The 23681-nt window shown below is 40.9% G+C and overlaps 1 protein-coding gene across 5 annotated transcripts in view; it reads right to left on the bottom strand.

The window, feature by feature from the left end:
• Positions 1–23681, bottom strand: part of ABCC12 (ATP binding cassette subfamily C member 12) — a 94913-nt gene that overhangs the window by 56289 nt on the left and 14943 nt on the right. For all 5 annotated transcript variants that reach the window (XR_009730757.1, XM_061387090.1, XM_061387089.1 and 2 more), the window contains exons 2-3: positions 5110–5276; positions 1579–1734 (exon numbers count right to left, since the gene is read on the bottom strand). Coding sequence is in view for 4 of the 5 variants with exons in the window: in XM_061387090.1 (XP_061243074.1) it covers positions 1579–1734; positions 5110–5228 (275 nt within the window). In the remaining variant the exon portion in view is untranslated. The remainder of the gene's footprint in view (positions 1–1578; positions 1735–5109; positions 5277–23681) is intronic.

Raw genomic sequence — 23681 nt, forward strand, 5'->3', positions numbered from 1 at the left:
TAAGCAAGGTGAAAAGACAACCTTCAGAATGGTAGAAAATAATAGCAAATGAAGCAACTGACAAACAACTAATCTCAAAAATATACAAGCAACTCCTGCAGCTCAATTCCAGAAAAATAAACGACCCAATCAATAAATGGGCCAAAGAACTAAATAGACATTTCTCCAAAGAAGACATACAGATGGCTAACAAACCCATGAAAAGATGCTTGACATCACTAATTATCAGAGAAATGCAAATCAAAACCACAATGAGGTACCATCTCACGCCAGTCAGAATGGCTGTGATCCAAAAGTCTACAAGCAATAAATGCTGGAGAGGGTGTGGAGAAAAGGGAATCCTCTTACACTGTTGGTGGGAATGCAAACTAGTACAGCCACTATGGAGAACAGTGTGGAGATTCTTTAAAAAACTGGAAATAAAACTGCCATACGACCCAGCAATCCCACTGCTGGGCATACATACCGAGGAAACCAGAATGAAAGAGACACGTGTACCCCAATGTTCATCGCAGCACTGTTTATAATAGCCAGGACATGGAAGCAAACTAGATATCCATCAACAGACGAATGGATAAAGAAAGCTGTGGTACATATACACAATGGAGTATTACTCAGCCATTAAAAAGAATACATCTGAATCAGTTCTAATGAGGTGGATGAAACTGGAGCCAATTATACAGAGTGAAGTAAGCCAGAAAGAAAAACACCAATACAGTATACTAACGCATATATATGGAATTTAAAAAGATGGTAATGATAACCCTGTATGCGAGACAGCAAAAGAGACACAGGTGTATAGAACAGTCTTTTGGATTCTGTGGGAGAGGCGGGGGGGATGATTTGGGAGAATGGCATTGAAACATGTATAATATCATATAAGAAACAAATCGCCAGTCCAGATTCGATGCAGGATACAGGATGCTTGGGGCTGGTGCACTGGGATGACCCAGAGGGATGGTATGGGGAGGGAGGTGGGAGGGGGGTTCAGGATTGGGAACACGTGTACACCCGTGGCGGATTCATGTTGATGTATGGCAAAACCAATACAATATTGTAAAGTAATTAGCCTCTAATTAAAATACATAAATTTTTAAAAAATAAATAAAATAAAAAAACTTTTAAGTCCAATGACAACTTTTAAAGTGAAATAAAACACCATGCCTGGCATAGGAGACAGCAGCCCAGGTGGAGTCCAGCCAGCACAGAGCAAAGTGAGATTCCAGCCACTCCTGTCCTGATGCGGTGATCCTACAAACCAGCTGACAGCTGCACCCGAGTGGTCCTGAATCCTCAAGCTCTCAAGAAGCTCTTTCTCCCCACCAACTCTGCCCAGTATTCACCTCCCCAGAGACTAGGCCAGGAACCAATGAAAAGTATGATTTTGCCAGTCAAAATTGTGAAATATTAGCCCGGTCAGCCCAGCCCACATCTCAGAGAGAAGCCGGGGGGAGTGGCCACCGAGACCGGTGGATGTAGATTTCCCGGTGGGGAAACGGGAGCACGTAAAAGGGCTCTCAGGTCCCTTCCCAAGGTGGGCTCCTCTCTAGATGAAACAGACCAAACAGACCCTCGTACCTTTTGGCATTGGTGTCGGATGAGTCGTACAGCGACAGCGGGGGCAGGGTGTCCACAGTCAGCGTGTGCTGGTAGCCTCGCACCATCACGGGTGTGAGCCAGGAGAATGTAGCAAACGAGAGGAGCCCTGCGTCATCCACAGGGTTGGGCGCCAACCTGAAAGGGCAAAACGCTCGGTGTCCCAGGGTGTTGGGGTCCTTGCCTTGAGTCCCTGGCTAGAATTCTTAACTACAGGGATAACCACAGTCTCTCTCAGGTGGTGACTCACATCACAGCCCTGTGAGCAGTGGTGTGCTGGGCCAGCTCCTTCTAGCTTGTAAGAGCTGATTGTTCAATTTTTAGGAATTCTGCAAGGCAGTTCTTAGACATAGCCAGTATTAAAAATTAAATTACATAAAAGTAAGTAAATTATCTTAGAGACAAATGCAGTCAATATGCAAAACTCATAGCTTCCTAGATTATTTTACTGGATTTTACTCATATCTGTTCTTTCAATTATGTAAGTCTATGACCTCTGTGGTGGAAATAGCGCAGATAATAGGACTGTTACCATGCACCCCTTCTCAACTTTGCTATCAGTGACAACATGTTGAAATCAGCCATGGTGGGAGAATTTACACCATAAAAAAGGAGAAGTGCTACAAACAAGGGAATTCTTTTAGTGAGCCAGTTGTTAAACATTTAGCAATGACCACCCCATGGGAAAGAAGGTACCTGCTTCATTTGGCATGAAGAAATGGAGACCAGGTAGCTGATCATCAGAGGAGTTGGGCGCCTGGCTTTTGCTCTTGGGAGGACGGGGAGGGTCAGAGCAGGGTGTGGGGGTGAGCCTGCCCAAGGAGGCAAGAGCTAAAGTCAAACTCATGGTTTATCGTGTGGATGGAATGGATTAATGTATGTAAGCTACTACACAATACTGGGCTACCCTGGTGGCGCTAGTGGCAAAGAACCTGCCTGCCAGTGCAGGAGACGTCGAGAAGATCCCTGGAGGAGGAAATGGCAATCCACTCCAGCATTCTTGCCTGAGAAATCCCATGGACAGAGGAGCCTACAGAGGTGGGCTATGGTCCATGAGTTGCAAGAGCTGGACACAACTTAGCTACTAAACAACTATGATATAAATATTAGCTAGCAGATAAAGGAGGACAGGGGAGGTAGAGGAAGTGGAAAAGAAAAGCAATAAGGGAGGAGGAAGAGATGTGTTTCTGCCCTTGAGGAATTAACCATATAAGATGGAATAAGAGTCTACTTGCTGAATGTTCGCTATATTCCAGGCCCTGGAAGAGCTTTGTATGTGTAGCAGATGCTGTCAAGATGCTCTGAGTCACAGACTTTGTGTAGACTTTGTCACATTTACCTCCAATCTCAGCCGTGGAGGACAACGCTGTGCAGCTTGGGCTCTGCTGACAGTGTCCCATCTCACAGGTGTGTTGTGCCTCTTTTCACTACCTTCAGGGTCTTCTCAGAGCATAAGTGTAGCCCAGAATTGCAGGGGGCTAATGATGGCTCAGACGGTAAAGCGTCTGCCTACAATGCGGGAGACCCAGGTTCAATCCCTGGGTCGGGAAGATCCTCTGGAGAAGGAAATGGCAACCCACTCCAGTACTCTTGCCTGGAAAACCCCATGGATGGAGGAGCGTGATAGGCTACAGTCCATGGGGTTGCAGAGTCAGTCACGACTTCACTTTCATTTTCCATGCCCCCAAAAAGAAAACCTAACTAATGGAATATAAGAGCCCACAGACAAATGCCCCCACCTCCCATCCTATGGGTAGAAAATTGTATACTTCTGGAGAGGGCCTAGTAGAATCCAGTCCCCATGTCTACAAGCAGTGACACTGACAACACACACGTTCTCCTTCCCTGCCTCACTCTCCCTAAATCTTTCCTCCTGCTCCTTGATGTCACCTCCCAAATGAGCTACCTGCATCCAAGTTTTTGACTCATGCTCTGCTTTTGGGAGAACCCAAGCTAAAATAATACTAATAAGGTATTAATGCTATGTGCCTGGTACATAGTAAACATTTCCTAAAGGGTAACTTTAATGCATTATATCATATAATCCTAACAACAGCCCAAGTATTTGGGTGACATTATGATCCCATTTCATAGACAAGAACATCAAGGCAAAAAGAGGTTATAGTACTTACCCAAGTCTTATAGCTAGTGAGTGGTGAAGCAAGAAATCAAGACCAACACTTGCTGACTCCCATCTTTCTCTTAAGCACTATATCACACTGCCTTTCCACAAAATTGTGAACAGAGCCAAAACAGTGGGTACTTAGAGCTCTCCTGCCTGGAACTAAAGATGGTAGCCCATGCCATGACCCTTCAACCTTCACCTCTCACCTTAGAGGGCTCACAGGTTTATCTTTGGTCTACGTATTCTGGAAGGACAGCAGGGCTATATCATCTCACCATGGAGATGTCACTTGGCCTTCTGCTGCTCAGAGGACAGGTTATAGGGCACTTCTCATGTAGAAAAGGTGTGTGTGTTTGCATGCATGTGCATTCAGCTGCCCAGTCATGTCCGACTCTTTGTGACCCCATAGACTTTAGCCCCCCGGGCTCCTCTGTCCATGGGATTCAAACTCTCATCTCCTGTGCTCCTGCATTGGCAGGCAGATTCTTTACCACTGAGAAAAAGCAGCTTTTTAAAATATTATAGTTAATGTAATGTTAAGAATACACATATAGTAATATAATATCACATTATAGTTAAGCATGTGAGCTTGGAAATCAGACTTCCCGAGTTCCTATTCTGCAGTTCAACCCAATTCTCTCTCTCCATCTGTGTTCCAGACCCTTGCAGATTCTTCCTTCAAGACGTCAGATCTGTTTCTCCACACCTTGAATCTGGGCTTACATGTGACTTGATTTGGCCAAGAGAAGGCAGTGAAAGAAATGGTGAACCTAATGCAGGCTAGCCTGCTGGAAGTTCATAGTCCATGGGGCCCGCCTTCCCCCAGCCCATCACCCCCAGAAGCACAGCCATCTTGCTGACCAGCAATGCATAAGAAAATCTGGTCATGCCTAAAACAATCACCGTTTATTTAGCTCAAGTTGCTGAACCACTTATAAAATTTCAAGCTAAAGAAATGGTAATTGTTTTAGGCTACTAAGCACAGAGGCAGTTTGTTACCAAGTAATACCTACGTGATTAACTTTGTGCATGTTATTTATTTATTTGTGCCTCACTTATTCACACATCAGATAAATATAATCACAACACCTCCAGGGTGGTTGTGAGGAGTGAATGAGAAGATATTTGTAAAGCACCCAAACAGGTCCTGGCACATGGCAAGCTCTCCTTAAACATTGGCTGTTGCCTCCTTTCCACCAAAGGAAAGGAGGATTCTTGAAGTGAATGGTCAATAAATTTTAAAAATGGATGGGTGGATGGAAGGCCAAAACTACAAGCATACAGAGCAGCAATGTGGGAAGCAGGGGCAGTGTTCACTGTCCTGATGGGCTGGAAATGATTCCTGGACGTTCTGCCCAGACCTCCCTTCAATCCTCCTCCTGACTTACCTTGCATAGGGTCTCACGGGGATCATGGTCTTCAGGCTGGGGTCATATCTCTCTGTGAATGATCTCCGCTGGCCTCGCCGGTCCAGGTCAGAGATAAGGTAGGGGCCATCACCCACCATCTTGATGGCAGTCTAGAGCCCTGGGCTCTTGGTCTAGCGACCTTCACTCTGCAGCAGAAAGATGAGGAGATGAGGACACTCTGAAATGGGGTTAGGCAGCCCCTACTCCACCCAGATCAGTGCCAATATGGTTTCACCAATTAACCTTTCACACCATGGGTGAGAGTGGTCAGACGCCCCATAATTCCCTCAACTCCCCTAAGAGCCTTCCTTATTAGCAGACATTCTGTCCCTCTTTTTTCCCATTTTGGGCTGACCAGGAGAAAAGCCTATTGCAGGTTTTCTACCAGGAGCCAGCCGATAACAAAGCCTAAGTACCAGCCCAGCAAAAGAACCCAAGAAGATGTGTCTGCTGCCTTAATGTGACCCAGATTGAAGTTTGTTACACATACAAACCCCCTTTTCTCCCTAATTCTTTCAGATACACACATTCCTATGCCTCCATACTTAAGGATCAGAGAACTTCAAAGAGACCACCTCTCAGGACCAGGCACATCTGATCAAGTCTGCATCCTTCCCCCCACTTCTGTGACAACTGTCCCAAAGAGAAATCAAAAATTTAGGTTGAGAGGACACTTTTGGGAGTGCCTGTCCAGTCCACAAACCAACCACACCATTCACCAATCACCTAATCCTAAGTAATAGAGAACAATTCCTGAAGGTTTTCTATGCCTAGTTCAAACTCTTTCCTGGTACATAGCTCTATTCTGGCCCTAAAGTTCCATGACATTCTGCTCCTCATATTCTATCAATAAACTCTCTTTTTTAACCTAAACTATCCCAAGTTAGTTTCTGTCACTAGCAACCAGAAGCCTCGCCATTATAAATACACAAATCCTATGAGTTCACTATGGAATTTTTCACGACTAGAAACATAAAATTAATCAATCCCTATTGAGGTTTTAACAGCTGATTAACCTATGGCATTTCAGAGTTGGAAGTAACTTCAAATACGATCTTTACAAGCTCCTCATTGTTCAGAAAAGAAAACAGAGGTCCAGAGAAGAGAAAGGATTTACTCAAGAGTATATGTAGTTGTGACATCAGATTCATGGCTAATATATACCTCATTTATGCTTCTCTGCCTCCTGTCCAACAAAAGCAATTTGTAGGTGAATCCACAGAACATCTGAGAAAACCTCAGAGTCCCTAGAAGGACTAACAGAAGGTGTTTCTCTCTCAAAGGCAGTTAGTAAAGAGTAGAAGACATGACTAGTACTTTAAATGCAAATGAGAAATTTATCAAAGAGATGGAATCATTAAAAAGAACCAAAAAAAGCATGCTGAATCTGAAAAATGCAACAAATAAAATGAAAATTGTAATAAAGAGTATCAACAGCAAGAAAAACATAAAAGTTGGAAGATAGGAACTTCGAAATTATCCAGACAGAGAACAACAAAGGAAAAGAAGTGAAGAAAGCCTACATTATCTATCGAACACAACCAAAGGAAACAATGTGCAAATTATTAGAGTTTCAGAAAAAGAGAGGAAGAAGGGGATAGAAATCTAATTTAAAGGAATAATGACTGAGAACTTCTCAAATTTGGGTAGAGATTTTCATATCCCATTTCATGAAGTTAATAGGTCACCAAAAAAACTGAACTTAATGAGATCCTCTCCAAGACACATTTTAATAAAACTGTCAAAAATCAAACTAAACCAGAATCTAAAAAGCAGCAAGAGAGAAGAAGCTCATTACTTACAAAGGAATCCCCGTAAAGGTATTGGTAGATTTCTCAGCAGAAATCTCACAGGTCAGGAGAGAGTGGGCTGGTATATTCAGAAGAAAAAACTGCCAACCAAGAATGCTGTATCTGACAAAGATACTATTCAGAAATAAAGGAGAGATAAATATTTTCCAGATAAAAGTGGAAGGCTTCATTACCTCTAAACCTACATGAAAGAAATGCTAAAATGAGTTATTCAGGCTGAAATTTAGATCTGTGATCTGAAAATATGAAAATATACAGCATATTGGTAAAGTAAGTACATAATCAAATTCAGAATGCCCTACTACTATAATATGTAGTGTGTTAGCCATGATGGGTGAAGCTGTGTTCCCTCCCTGCTGTTTACCTGGGACCAAACTATGGTGGAGGTAATGAAGATAATGGCCACCTCCTTCAAAAGGTCCTCTTGCATGTATTGCTACACTCAGTGCCCCCAACCCCGCAGCAGGCCACCATGGACCCACGCCTCCGCTGGAGACTCCTGGACACCCACAGGCAAGTCTGGGTCAGTCTCTTGCGGGTTCACTGCTCCTTTCTCCTAGGTCCTGGTGCACAAGGTTCTGCTTCTGCCCTCCAAGAGTCTGTTTCCCAGTCCTGTGTAAGTTCTGGCAGCTCTATGGTAGGGTTAATGGTGACCTCCTCAAAGAAGGCTTATGCCATACCCAAGTCTGCTGCATCCAGAGACCCTGTCCCTGGGGCAGTCCACTGCTGACCTGTACCTCCACAGGAGACACTCAAACGCAGTTCTGCCTCAGTCCCTGAGAGGTACTTGGGTCCTGGTACACACAAAGTTTGTTTGAGCCCCCTGAGCATCTCTGGTGGGAATGGGGTTTGATTCTAAATGTGAATTAGCCCCTCCTACCATCTCGCTGGGGCTTCTTCTTTGCCCTTGGATGTGGGGTATCTCCTCACAGCCACTCCAGCGCCTACCCTCTTACTGGGGTTTCTCTGACCTTGGACATGGGGTATCTCTTCACGGCTGCTCCAGCAAAGCACAGAATCCCTTAGAAGAAATGGAGTAACCATCATAGTCAACAAAAGAGTCTGAAATGCAGTACTTGGATGCAATCTCAAAAATGACAGAATAATCTCTGTTTGTTTCCAAGGCAAATCATTCAATATCATGGTAATCCAAGTCTATGCCCCGACCAGTAATGCTGAAGAAGTTGAAGCTGAATGGTTCTATGAAGACCTACAAGACCTTCTAGAACTAACACCCAAAAAAGATGTCGTTTTCATTATAGGGGACTGTAATGCAAAAGTAGGAAGTCAAGAAACACCTGGAGTAACAGGCAAATTTGATCTTTGAGTATAGAATGAAGTGGGCCAAAGGCTAATAGAGTTTTGCTAAGAGAACACACTAGTCATAGCAAACACCCTCTTCCAACAACACAAAAGAAGACTCTACACATGGACATCACCAGATGGTCAACACCGAAATCAGATTGATTATATTCTTTGCAGCCAAAGATGGAGAAGCTCTATACAGTCAGCAAAAACAAGACCAGGAGCTGACTCTGGCTCAGATCATGAACTCCTTATTGCCAAATTCAGACTTAAATTGAAGAAAGTAGGGAAAACCACTAGACCACTCAGGTATGACCTAAATCAAATCCCTTATGATTATACAGTAGAAGTGAGAAATAGATTTAAGGGACTAGTTCTGATAGATAGAGTGCCTGATGAACTATGGACAGAGGTTTGTGACATTGTACAGGAGAGAGAGATCAAGATCATCTCCAGGAAAAAGAAATGCAAAAAGGCAAAATGACTATCTGAGGAGGCCTTACAAATAGCAGTGAAAATGAAGAGAAGTGAAAAGCATAGGAGAAAAGGAAAGATATACCCATTTGAATGCAGAGTTCCAAAGAATAGCAAGGAGAGATAAGAAAGCCTACCTCAGTGATCAGTGCAAAGGAATAGAGGAAAGCTCTATTCCTGTATCTATTACATTTAACCTTTCTGTGCCTCGCTTATTCACACATCAAATAAATATAATCACACCCAGGGTGGTTGTGAGGAGTGAATGACAAGACGTCTGTAAAGCACCCAAACAGGTCCTGGCACATGGCAAATTCTCCTTAAACATTTGCTGTTACCTCACCATTTGGCCCCAAGTAAACAGCAGGGAGGGAACACAGCTTCACCCATCATGGCTAACACACTACATATTATAGTAGTAGGGCATTCTGAATTTGATTATATACTTACTTTACCAATATGCTATATATTTTCATATGTTTTCAGATCAGAGATCTAAATTTCAGCCCAAAGAACTCATTTTAGCATTTCTTTAATGTATGTTTAGAGGTAATGAAGCCTTCTTCTTTTATCTGGAAAATATTTATCTCTCCATTATTTCTGAATAGTATCTTTGTCAGATACAGGAAAGAATGGGAAAGACTAGAGATCGCTTCAAGAAAATTAGAGATACCAAGGGAACATTTCATGCAAAGATGGGCTTGATAAAGGACAGAAATTGTATGGACCTAACAGAAGCAGAAGATATTAAGAGGTGGCAAGAATACACAGAAGAACTGTACAAAAAAGATCTTCACAACCCAGGTAATCATGATGGTATGATCACTCACCTAGAGCCAGACATCCTGGAATGTGAAGTCAAATGAGCCTTAGAGAGCATCACTATGAACAAAGCTAGTGGAGGTGATGGAATTCCAATTGAACTATTTCAAATCCTGAAAGATGATGCTGTGGAAGTGCTGCACTCAATATGCCAGCAAATTTGGAAAACTCAGCAGTGGCCACAGGACTGGAAAAGGTCAGTTTTCATCCCAATCCCAAAGAAAGGCAATGCCAAAGAATGCTCAAACTACTGCAATTTGCACTCATCTCACACACTAGTAAAGTGATACTCAAAATTCTCCAAGCCAGGCTTCAGCAATCCGTGAACTGTGAACTTCCAGATGTTCAAGCTGGTTTTAGAAAAAGCAGAGGAACCAGAGATCAAATTTCCAACAGCCACTGGATCATGGAAAAAGCAAGAGAGTTCCAGAAAAACATCTCTTTCTGCTTTATTGACTATGCCAAAGCCTTTGACTGTATGGATCACAATAACCTGTGGAAAATTCTGAAAGAGATGGGAATACCAGACCACCTGACCTGCCTCTTGAGAAACTATACAGAAACTATGCAGGTCAGAAAACAACAGTTAGAACTGGACATGGAACAACAGACTGGTTTCAGATAGGAAAAGGAATACATCAAGGCTGTATATTGTCACCATGCTTATTTAATTTATATGCAGAGTACATCCTGAGAAATGCTGGGCTGGATGCACAAGCTGGAATCAAGACTGCTGGGAGAAATATCAATAACCTCAGATGTGAAGATGACACCACCCTTATGGCAGAAAGTGAAGAAGAACTAAAGAGCCTCTTGATGAAAGTGAAAGAAGAGAGTGAAAAAGTTGGCTTAAACCTCAACATTCAGAAAACTAAGATCATGGCATCCAGTCCCATCACTTCATGTCAAATAGATGGGGAAACAGTGGAAACAGTGGCAGATTTTACTTTTTTTGGCTCCAAAATCACTGCAGATGGTGATTGCTGCCATGAAATAAAAAGATGCTTACTCCTTGGAAGGAAAGTTATAACCAACCTAGACAGCATATAAAAAGCAGAGACATTACTTTGCCAACAAAGGTCCGTCTAGTCAAGTCTATGGTTTTTCTAGTGGTCATGTATGGATGTGAGAGTTGGACTGTGAAGAAAGCTGAGCACCGAAGAACTGGTGCTTTTGAACTGTGGTGTTGGAGAAGACTCTTGAGAGTCCCTTGGACTGCAAGGAGATCCAACCAGTCCATCCTAGAGGAAATCAGTCCTGAGTGTTCATTCAGAGGACTGATATTGAAGCTGAACCTCCAATACTTTGGCCACGTGATGCAAAGAGCTGACTCATTGGAAAAGACCCTGATGCTGGGAAAGATTGAAGACAGGAGGAGAAGGGGACGACAGAGGATGAGACGGTTGGATGGCATCACTGACTCAATGGACATGAGTTTGAGTAAACTCCGGGAGTTGGTGATGGACAGGGAGGCCTGGCATGTTGCAATCCATGGGCTCACAAAGAGTCACACATGACTCAGCAACTGAACTGAACTGAACTGATATCTATAAAATGTTTTGTGTAAGCTCATGGTAACCACAAAGCAAAATTCTACAAAAGATTTGCAAAAGATAAAGAAAAGGGAATCAAATCATAATACTACAGAGAATCATCAATTCACAAAGGAAGGCAGAAAGAGAGGAAAAAAGAAACAAGGGAACTACAAAGCAGTCAGAAGACAATAAGATGACACTAGAAAGTCCATATGTATTAGCAACTACTCGTGTAAATGCATTAAGTTCTCCAATCAAAAAGCATAGAGTGTCTGAATGGATTTGAAAAAACAAGACACAACTTTATGTACCTAAAAGAGATTCATTTCAGCTCTAAGAATATACAAAGGTTCAAAGTGAAGGGATGTAAAATGATATTCCATGACAGTGGAGACCAAAAGAGCAGGGTAGTTACACTTATATCAGAGAAAACATCAGTTCAGTTCAGTTCAGTCGCTCAGTCGTATCTGACTCTTTGCGACCCTATCGCAGCATGCCAGTCCTCCTTGTCCATCACCAACTCACAGAGTTCACTGAGACTCACATCCATCGAGTCAGTGATGCCATCCAGCCATCTCATCCTCTGTCGTCCCCTTCTCCTCTTGCCCCCAATCCCTCCCAGCATCAGAGTCTTTTCCAATGAGTCAACTCTTTCCATGAGGTAGCCAAAGTACTGGAGTTTCAGCTTTAGCATCAGTCCTTCCAAAGAACACCCAGGACTGATATCCTTTAGGATGGACTGGTTGGATCTCCTTGCAGTCCAAGGGACTCTCAAGAGTCTTCTCCAACACCACAGTTCAAAAGCATCAATTCTTTGGCACTCAGCTTTCTTCACAGTCCAATTCTCACATCCATACATGACCACAGGAAAAACCATAGCCTTGACTAGACGGACCTTTGTTGGCAAAGTAATGTCTCTGCTTTTCAATATGCTATCTAGGTTGGTCATAATTTTCCTTCTAAGGAGTAAGCATCTTTTAATTTCATGGCTGCAGTCACCATCTGCAGTGATTTTGGAGCCCAAAAAAATAAAGTCTGACACTGTTTTCACTGTTTCCCCATTTATTTCCCATGAAGTGATGGGACCAGATGCCATGATCTTCGTTTTCTGAATGTTGAGCTTTAAGCCAACTTTTTCACTCTCCTCTTTCACTTGCATCAAGAGGCTTTTGAGTTCCTCTTCACTTTCTGCCATAAGGGTGGTGTCATCTGCATATCTGAGGTTATTGATATTTCTCCCAGCAATCTTGATTCCAGCTTGTGCTTCTTCAGGCCCAGAGAAAACATACCTTTAGCCAAAAACTGTATGAAGAGACAAAAGTTATTACATAATAGTAAATGTGTCATTTTATTAAGAAGATATGATAATTTTATTGGTGATATATATATATATATATCCCTAATATTAGAGCATCTAAATATACTAAGTTAATACTAACAGATTAGGAAGAGATAAATAGATAATAATATAATATTATAAGGAACTTCAGTACTTCACTTTCAACATTAAATAGATCATCCAGATAAATAGATCATCCAGATCATCAATAAGGAAACATTGGGCTTGAAATATCCTTTAGATCAAATGGACCTAACAAACATATATAGAACATTCCATCCAACTGAATAGAATACACATTCTTCTCAAGTGCACATGGAATACTCTCCAGGATAGAGGATATGTCACAAAACAAGACTTAGCAATCTGAGAAGGTTAACATAACATCAAGTATCTTTTCTTACCACGATGGTATGAAACTAGAAATCAATAGCAGAAGGAAAGCTGAAAAAAATCACAAGTATGTGGAAATAAACAGCACACTTCTGAGCAACCAAGGGGTCAAAGAAAAAATCAAAAGGGAAATAAAATAATCTTGAAACAAATGAAAACAAAACATACCCACACCTATGGGATGCAGCAAAACTAGTTCCAAGATAAAAGTTTATAGTGATAAATGCTCATTAAGAAAAAAGAGAGATCTCAAGCAATAACTTTATACTTCAAGGAACAAACTAAGTCTACCAAAGCAGAATGAAGGAAATAAGTATCAGAGAAGAAATACGTGAAATACAATATTTAAAAACAATTGAAAGGACCAATGAAACAAAAAGCTGGGAGGGGGATGTTAAAGATAAAATTGACAAGCATTTAACTAGTCTAAGGGAAAAAAAAGAAATGAAAGAAAGAGTAGGCAGAAATTCAAAAAATCTTAAGAGACTATGAACAATTATATACCAACAAATTCTGTAACAGAGAACATGGAGAAATTCATTGAAATATACAGTTTATTAAGATTGAATTATGAAGGAACAGAAAATCTTAACAAACCAGTTATGAGTAAGGAGATTTAATCATTAATTGGAAATCTCTTAACAAAGAAAAGCCCAGAACCAGATGGTTTCAGTAGTAAATTCTAGCAAATAAGTAAAGAAGAGTTAAATGACAGTCTTTCTCAAACTCTTCCAAAAAGTTAAAGAGTAGGAAATATTCCCAAATTCATTTTATGAGGCCAGCATTACCTGATACCAATGCCAGATAAGGATTCTATAAGGAAAACAAAGAGAAAACTACAGGCCAATTTCCCTAATAAATATCAATGTAATAATATTAACAAAATATTAGCAAGTTTAATTCACTGACACATTAAAAGGATTATATGCCATGATCAAGTGGGACTTATCCCTGGGATGCAAGGATGGTTCAACAACACTAAATAAATACTCCATACTTACAGAATAAAAGACAAAATCATGCAATCATCTCAACAGATGCAGAAAAACATTTTTTAAAAAAATACAACATCCATTCATGATAATAAAAAGAAAAATCTTAGGTATAGAAGAAAAGTACCTGAAAATAATAAAGGCCATATTTGACAAACCCATACATAATATCACACTCAGTGGTGAAGGTTGAAAGCTTTTCATCTAAGATCAGAAAGACAATGATGCCTACTCTCACTGCTTCTATTCAACACAGTATTGGAAGTCAAAACCATAACAATTGACAAGAAAAGAAATAAAAGGCATCCAGGTTGGAAAGAAATAAGTAAAATTGTCTGTATAGATGATATGACCTTATATATAGAAAATTTTTAAGGCTCCACCAAAAGAACCATTATCACTAATCAACAAATTTAATAATGTTGTAGGATAAAATATCAGCACGTATAAACCAGTTGTATTTCCATACACTAAAATAAAATATATGAAAAAGAAATAAATAATCCCACTCACAGTAGCATCAAAAACAAATACTTGTGAATAAATTTAACCAAGGAAGTAAAAGATCTGTACACTGAAAACTACAAGGCTTGGAGGAAAGAAATTGAAGAGATGCAAACAAATGGAAAGATATCTTGTGTTCATGGATCAGAAAAATCAATACTGTTAAAATGCCCATGCTACCCAAAACTACCTATAGATTCAATGCAATGCTTATCAAAATTCCAATGGCATTTTTCACAGAAATAGAAAAAACAAGCCTAAAATTTGTATGAAACTGCAGAAGACCCTGAATAGCCAAAGCGATCCTGAGAAAGAATAAGAAAATTAGAGGCATAATACTTCCTAATTTCAAAGTATGCTGCAAAGCTTTATTAATCTAAACAGTATGATATTGGCATAAGAAAAGATTCATAGACCAATAAAACATAGTTAAGAGCCAGAACTAAACCCTCACATACACAGTCACCCAATATTTGACAATAGAGTCAAGAACACTCAATGAAGAAAGGATAAACTCTTCCATAAAAGGTATTGGGAAAAACCATATAATCACATACAGAATAAAATTGCACTCCTATCACACACAACCCACACTTTTAAATCAAAGACTTAAAACATGGGACATGAAACCATAAAAATCCTAGAAGAAAACATAGGGAAATAGTCTCAGCAGGTATTTTTTTAATATGATGTCAAAAGCACAAGCAAAATAAAAAGTAAAAACAAGTAGGGCTACATCAAACTAAAAAACATCTACACAGCAAATAAACAATCAATAAAATGAAAAGGTAACCTATGGAAGAGGAGAAAAAATTGAAAATTGTGTGTCTGATAGGTGGTTAATATCCAAAATATATAAGGAACTCAGTAACAAAACAAAACAAAAATTCAATTTAAAAATGGGTAGAGGAACTGAATACAAGACAGAGAAATAGTCATAAAGTACATGAAAAGGTGCTTACCATAAAAATTAAAATCAAAATCATAAGGACATAACACCTCTCACCTATGAGAACGGCGATCATCAAAAAGAGAAGACATAACCAAGTGTTGAAAGTGAAGTGAAAGTGTTAGTCACTCAGTCAAGTCCATTTCTTCGCGACCTCATGAACTGTAGCCCACCAGGCTCCCCTGTCCATGGGATTCTCCAGGGAAGAATACTGGAGTGGATAGCCATTCCCATCTCCAGGGGATCTTCCTGACCCAAGGGTCAAACCCAGGTCTCCTGCATTGCAGGCAGATTCTTTACCATCTGATTCACTGGGAACCAAGTGTTGACAAAGATACATAAAACATAGTAGAAATATAAAGTGGTACAGCCACTATAGAAACAGTCTGAAGGTTCCTCAATAAATTAAAAATAGAACTACCATATGATCCAACCATCCCATTTCTGGGTATATATCCTAGGGAAATGAAATCAGTATCTCAAAGAAATATCTGCACCCCCATGTACATGGCAGCTTTATTTACAATAACCAAGAACGGAAGAGCTTCCCTTGTGGCTGAAAGTGGTGAAAGAAAAAGATCAAGAATTCACTGTTCAGTAAAATTATCCTTTGAGAATGAAAGTAAAATACAGCATGATAAAGCAATCTTGGGTTTCCCAGGTGGCGCTAGTGGTAAAGAACCTGCCTGCCAATGCAGGAGACCTAAGAGATGCAGATTCGATCCCTGGGTCAGGAAGATCCCCTGGAGAAGGAAAAGGCTATCCACTCCAGTATTCTTGCCTGGAGAATCCCATGGACAGAGGAGCCTAGTGGGCCACAGTCCATAGGGTAACAAAGACTCAGACATGACTGAGTGATTAACACTGTCAAGATATGGAAACAATCTAAGTAATGGATAAAGAAGATGAAGTATATATATAATTTACCATTGAATAAAACCAGTTTGAACTGTGTGGGTCTATTTATATACAGTTCTTTTCAATAACTGCAGTACTATATGATCCAGGGTTGTTGAATCCATTGATGCAGAACCACAAATGCAGAAGGCTGGCCATGGGACTTGGGCATCTTCAGATTTGAATATCTGTGCCAGGTCCTGGAACCAGCTCTCCTTGGATCCCATTGGTATCCAGGTTTACAGTTGTCCATTGGTATCTGTACATGAGTTTACACTGCACTGGGGGGTCAGCAGAAATAACCTCTGCTTTGTTCAAGGGTCAGTTGTATAGACAGTAGAATATTACCCAACCATGAGAAAGAAGGAAACCCTGCCATTTGTGATAACATGGGCAGACCTTGGGGACATTATGCCAAGTGAAACAAGTCAGACAGAGGAAGACAAATACTGTATGATATCACTTACGTGTGAAAGCTAAAAATACCTAACTCGGGACTCCCATAGTGGTCCAATGGTTAAGAATCCACCTTGCAATGCAGAGGATAGAGGTTCTATCCCTGGTCAGGGAACTAAGACCTACATGCTGTGAAGCAACAGAGCCTGTGCACAGCAACAACTGAATGTGCGTATTCCAGAGCCCACGTGCCACAACTGCTGACGCCCGTGCCCTTGGCGCCGTCGCACCACGACTATAAAGTCCACTGCACCGCAACGGAAGACCTCGCATGATGTGATACAGATCCCGCGGGCTGCAGCTAAGACCTGATGCAGCCAAGTAAATATATATGTTTAATGCCCAACTCACAGAAACTCATAGGAACAGAGAGTACGATAGCGATCGTCAGGGGTTAGGGTTTTGATGTCAGGAGAAATAGGGAGCTATTGGTCAAAATATGAAAAACCTCCAGTGATAAGATGAATAAGTTTTGGGGATCTAATGTACATTATGGCGATTATAGTTTACAATACTGTATTATACACTTGAAAGTTGCTAACAGTGGACTTGTTAAGTGTTCTCACCATAAAAAACAACTGGTAATTATGTGAAAAATAGAGGACTTAACTAATGCTACTGTGGTAATCACTTTGTAATATATACATGTGTCAAACTGACACATTGCTTGATGCTCTCTGACAACCTAGAGTGGTGGGATGGAGGGGAGGTGGAAGGGGGGTTGAAGAGGGAAGGCACATATGTATACCTTGGCTGATTTACATTGATGTATGGCAGAAACTAACACAATATTGCAAAGCAATTATCGTCCAATTAAAAATAAATTAAAAAAACAGAAAAATAACACATTGTACACCTAAAAATTACACAATGTTATAGAGCGATTATATCCCAATAAAGTTGGGCAGGGGAAGGATATATGTAAAATGAGGAGCACTTTCTCATCTGAGGCAATCTAGGTGTAGGTAAACGGATGCATGCTCTCTTCTGCAATAACCTTGGAAAATCCCTTGCTTATGTTATGTTACAGAAAGCACTCCTCTGGAATAATATATTCTTCTTTTATAATAGGATTTGAAAATCAAAATGTCTTCACCTCCAAAAGACAAATCTCCCAAAGTGAAAACAGGCGTTATAGACAACTGGATGAGGCACATGGTTTATAGGCAACAATTCTGTGCAAAATCTCTTCAGTCATTCAATTAGTGAACATTAATAACATGAATATCATGGATATAGCTCTAGATTCCTGAAAAAATTAAAAGTTATCATAGGGACTCCTTAAACTTCTTGCCAACCTATTCCATACTCCACATTCCACCCCATTTGCTCTAACACTGTGCTCCAGCCATGCTGCATGTCTTACCACTCCCTGAGCAAATTACCAGTTGCTCCTGTTTCTGGGTCTTTGAAACCACTATTGCCACAACCTGAAACAATCTAATATTATTCCCTTCACTTGAAGAAAATTGAACTTCACCGTTGAGGCTTCAAGGCTTAGTTCAGATGTTTCCTCCTTTGGGCAAACTTTCCTACTTACTTATCTATTTCCAAGCAGACTGTTGGCTTCATATCTGTGTGGATCACAATTGTATTTCTAACACTTAGAAGTCCTTGGTACACAAGGATTGTTTGATAACAATATGTTGAATGAATAAATGAATTGAATGAATGAATAATGATGATATGAGAGAAGTCTAAGACAAAATCCCTTTCCTTAAAAAGGGAAAAATGATCACACAATGACACACATGAAAATATAAAACCATAGCGTAGTCTCGTGTGTGCTTAGTCGCTCAGTTGTGTCCGACTCTTTACAACTCCATGGACTATAGCCTACCAGGCTCCTCTATCCATGGGGATTCTCGAGGGAAGATTACTGGAATGGGTTGCCATTTCCTTCTCCAGGGGATCTTCCTGACCCAGGAATCAAACCCAGGTCTCCCACATTGCAGGCGGATTCTTTACTTTCTGAGCTGCCAGGGAAGCATAGTGTTAGCCCTAGAAAACACACACACACACACACACACACACACACATGCACACACAAATAAGGGCTTAGAGCTAAGAAGTCAATCAAGGAAATAAAATGGAGCACTAAGTTGCAGATTAACCCCCAAAAAATACAGGCAAGGAGGAACAGAGGAAAAGCAAATAGAAGATAATATCAAGCTGACAGACACAAAGCTAAATCAATAATTACATTAAATATAAATGGAGTTAATAATTCAATTGAAAAGCAGAGATTGTCAGATTGCATATAAAAGTAATACCCAGTGATATGCTGCTTATGAGAGATCCATTCAATATAAAGACACAAATGGGCTGAAAAATAAAAGGATGCAAAAAACCATGCTAACAGTATCAGAATTGTCAACCCAAAAGCACTGTGATAAACAGCTTAATCAAGTGGAATAAAGTGCTTTCAAGAGTACAGTAAATATGAAAAGGGAAAATATGTCATTAATCAAAAGACACTTTTTAAAAAATGTAAATTAAAATAAATTAAGATTCCAGCTAGGCCCACCCAAGCCCCACTCCTGTCACCCTAGGATCTTTCTAACCAACCAGCAGGCCAGCACCAGCCTTGGGACCTTCTGGGCCCCACCCATCAGTGGGCCAGCACCAGCCTTAGGACCTTCTGGGACCCACAGCCAGCTGCTTTGAGACCTGAATGTGCCCACAATGAGATCACATATGAGGCAGAGCCTAGGAACCAACAGGGCTGGAGGCACGCCCAACCACCAACACACCCACAGTAGTTGGCCCTACCACAACAGGAGCATGCAGTCTGCATAGGGTGTACCCTTAGAACACACAGATGTGGTGGCCAGAAGACAGTGTCCTGCTGGCCCCACAGGACATCTCCTACACAAGCCTACTTCTTCAAGATCAAAAAACTAACCCGTCTACCTAATATGTAAAAATAAAAACAAAATCAGACAAAAAAAAGCGACAGAGGAATATGTTCCAAATGAAGGAACAAGATAAATCCCCCGAAAAAGACAAAATGAAGTGGAGGTAATTTACCCCAATAAAGAGTTCAAAGTAATGATTATAGATATGAACTCAGGAGAAGAATGGATGAACACAGTGGTAAGTTTAACAAACAGTTAGAATATAGAAATAAGAACCAAACAGAGCTGAAGAGCACGATAACTGAAATTAAAGAGTCTAGAAAAATCAACAGTAGATTAGAAGATAGGAATAGATCAGTGAAGTGGCTGCTGCTGCTGCTAAGTCGCTTCAGTCGTGTCCGACCCTGTGCGACCCCATCAGGCTCTCCCGTCCCTGGGATTCTCCAGGCAAGAACACTGGAGTGGGTTGCCATTTCCTTCTCCAATGCATGAAAGTGAAAAGTGAAAGTGAAGTCGCTCAGCCGTGTCCGACTCTTCACAACCCCATGGACTGCAGCCCACCAGGCTCCTCCGTCCATGGGATTTTCCAGGCAAGAGTGCTGGAGTGGGGTGCCATTGCCTTCTCCAAGTGAAGTGGCAGAGTAGTGAAAACACCCAAACTGAACCAAAAAAAAAAAAAAAGAGAGAGAGAGAATTTTTTAAAAACAAGGACAATTTTCAAGACTTCTGGAATGACATAAAAAATATTAGCATTCACATTATAGAGGTCCCAGAAGGAGAGCAAGAGAAATTGCAAAGAACATATCTAAAGACCTCCTAGCTGAAACTTCCCTAACCTGGGAAAGGAAACAGACATCCAGGTCTAGGTACCACAGAGTCCTAAACAAGATCAAACCAAAGAGATCCACCATGTAATTAAAATGGCACACACAAAAAAAATATGATAAAGAGACAATCTTAATAGCAGCATGGAAAAAGTAACCAGTTCCATTCAAGAGAGCTTCCATAAGACTGTCAGATTACTTTTTAGCAAAAGCTTTGCAGGCTCAAGTCACAATATATTTAGAGCAATGGAAGGAAAAAGCCCAAAGCCAAGAATATTCTACTAAACAGAGCTATTATTCAGGTTATATGTAGAGGTAGAGTTTTACAGACAAACAAAAGCTAAAAGAGTTCAGCACCACTAAACTAGCATTACAAGAAATGTTAAAGGGATTTTCTAAATGGAGAAAAGACTATAACTAGAAATATAAGAATTACTAAAAAAAAAATTATTGGTAAAGCAAATATACAGTAAAGGTAATATTTTAGTCACAAGGATAAAAGGAAGATTAAAAGACAAAAATGGTCAAATCATCTATATCCACAATAAGCAGTTAAGAGACAAGCAAAAAAAAAAAAAAGATGTAAAATGTAATATCAAAAGCATTAAACAGGAGAGATGGGGGCAGTAAAAGATGCAGGGTCAAAATGTGATCAAACTTAAGAGATCATCAACTTAAAATAATTCCCTATATACACAGGCTATCCCTGGAGGCTCATTCAGTAAAGATTCCACCTGTAATGTAGGAGACCTGGGTCCAAGCCCTAGGTCAGGAAGATCCTCTAGAGAAGGAAAGAGCAACACACTCCAGTATTCTTGGCTTGGAAATCTCATGGACAGAGGAATCTGGCAGGCTACAGTCCATGGGGTTCCCAGAATTGGGCACAGCTTAGTGACTAAACCACCAGCCAACCATATACAGCCTGTTAATATGTAAACCTTATGGGAACACAGACCAAAAGCTTGTGATAGATATACACACAAAAAAGAGAAAGGAATTCAAAGATAATGCTAAAATAGACATCAAGTCACAAGAAAGAGCAAAGAAAAAAGGTACAAAAATGAACTACAAAATAACCTCCAAACAGTTAACAAAATGGCAGTAAGTACATCAGTTCAGTTCAGTTCAGTTCAGTCGCTCAGTCGTGTCTGACTCTTTTCGACCCCATGAATTGCAGCATGCCAGGCCTCTCTGTCCATCACAAACTCCCAGAGCTCACTCAAACTCATGTCCATCGAGTCGGTGATGCCATCCAGCCATCTCATCCTCTGCTGTCCCCTTCTCCTCCTGCCCCTAATCCCTCCCAGTATCAGAGTCTTTTCCAATGAGTCAACTCTTCGCATGAAGTGGCCAAAATATTGGAGTTTCAAGTTCAGCATCATTCCTTCCAATGAACACCCAGGGCTGATCTCCTTTAGAATGCACTGGTTGGATCTCCTTGCAGTCCAAGGGACTCTCAAGAGTCTTCTCCAACACCACAGTTCAAAAGCATCAATTCTTCCGCACTTAGCTTTTTCACAGTCCAACTCTCACATCCATACATGACCACTGGAAAAACCATAGCCTTGACTAGATGGACCTTTATTGGCAAAGTAATATCTCTGCCTTTCAATATACTATCTACCTTGGTCATAACTTTCCTTCCAAGGAGTAAGCATCTTTTAATTTCATGGCTGCAGTCACCATCTGCAGTGATTTTGGAGCGCAAAAAAATAAAGTCATCCACTGTTTCCACTGTTTCCCCATCTATTTCCCATGAAGTGATGGGACCAGATGCCATGATCTTCGTTTTCTGAATGTTGAGCTTTAAGCCAACTTTTTCACTCTCCACTTTCACTTTCATCAAGAAGCTTTTTAGTTCCTCTTCACTTTCTGCCATAAGGGTGGTGTCATCTGCATATCTGAGGTTATTGATATTTCTCCCAGGAATCTTGATTCCAGCTTATGCTTCCTCCAGCCCAGTGTTTCTCATAATGTACTCTGTATATAAGTTAAATAAGCAGGGTGACAATATACAGGCTTGATGTACTCCTTTTTCCATTTAGAACCAGTCTGTTGTTCCATGTCCAGTTCTAACTGTTGCTTCCTGACCTGCATACAGGTTTCTCAAGAGGCAGGTCAGGCGGTCTGGTATTCCCATTCTTTCAGAATTTTCCAGTTTGTTGTGATCCACACAATCAAAGGCTGTGGCATAATTAATAAAGCAGAAAGAGATGTTTTTCTGGAACTCTCTTGCTTTTTCCATGATCCAGTGGCTGCTGGCAATTTGATCTCTGGTTCCTCTGCCTTTTCTAAAACCAGCTTGAACATCTGGAAGTTCACGGTTCACATATTGCTGAAGCCTGGCTTGGAGAATTTTAAGCATCATTTTACTAGTGCGTGAGATGAGTGCAATTGTGCAGTAGTTTGAGCATTCTTTGGCATTGCTTTTCTTTGGGATTGGAATGAAAACTGACCTTTTCCAGTCCTGTGGCCACTGCTGAGTTTTCCAAATTTGCTGGCATATTGAGTGCAGCACTTCCATAGCATCATCTTTCAGGATTTGAAATAGCTCAACTGGAATTCCATCACCTCCACTAGCTTTGTTCATAGTGATGCTTTCTAAAGCCCACTTGACTTCACATTCCAGGATGTCTGGCTCTAGGTGAGTGATCACACCATCGTGATTATCTGGGTTGTGAAGATGTTTTTTGTACAGTTCTTCTGTGTATTCTTGCCACCTCTTCTTAATATCTTCTGCTTCTGTTAGGTCCATACCATTTCTGTCCTTTATCAAGCCCATCTTTGCATAAAATGTTCCCTTGGTATCTCCAATTTTCCTGAAGAGATCTCTGCTGCTGCTGCTGCTAAGTCTCTTCAGTCGTGTCTGACTCTGTGCAACCCCATAGACGGCAGCCCACCAGGCTCCCCCATCCCTGGGATTCTCCAGGCAAGAACACTGGAGTGGGTTGCCATTTCCTTCTCCAATGCAGGAAAGTGAAAAGTGAAAATGAAGTCACTCAGTCGTGTCCGACTCTTAGCGACCCCATGGACTGCAGCCTTCCAGGCTCCTCCGTCCATGGGATTTTCCAGGCAAGAGTACTGGAGTGGGGTGCCATTGCCTTCTCTGGAAGAGATCTCTAGTCTTTCCCATTCTGTAGTTTTCCTCTATTTCTTTGCATTGATCGCTGAGGAAGGCTTTCTTATCTCTCCTTGCTATTCTTTGGAACTACCTATCCATAATTACATGACATATAAATGGGCTAAAGTTTCCAGTCAAAAGACATAGAGTGTGGATACATAAATAAGACCTATGTAGATACTGCCTACAAGAGATTTACTTCAGATCTGAACACAAGAGAGAGACCAAAGGTAAGTGGGAGAAATGTATTCCACATAGCTGGAAATTAAAA

The sequence above is a fragment of the Bos javanicus genome, chromosome 18 (genome assembly GCF_032452875.1).
Source record: "Bos javanicus breed banteng chromosome 18, ARS-OSU_banteng_1.0, whole genome shotgun sequence".
Classification (NCBI taxonomy): domain Eukaryota; kingdom Metazoa; phylum Chordata; class Mammalia; order Artiodactyla; family Bovidae; genus Bos; species Bos javanicus.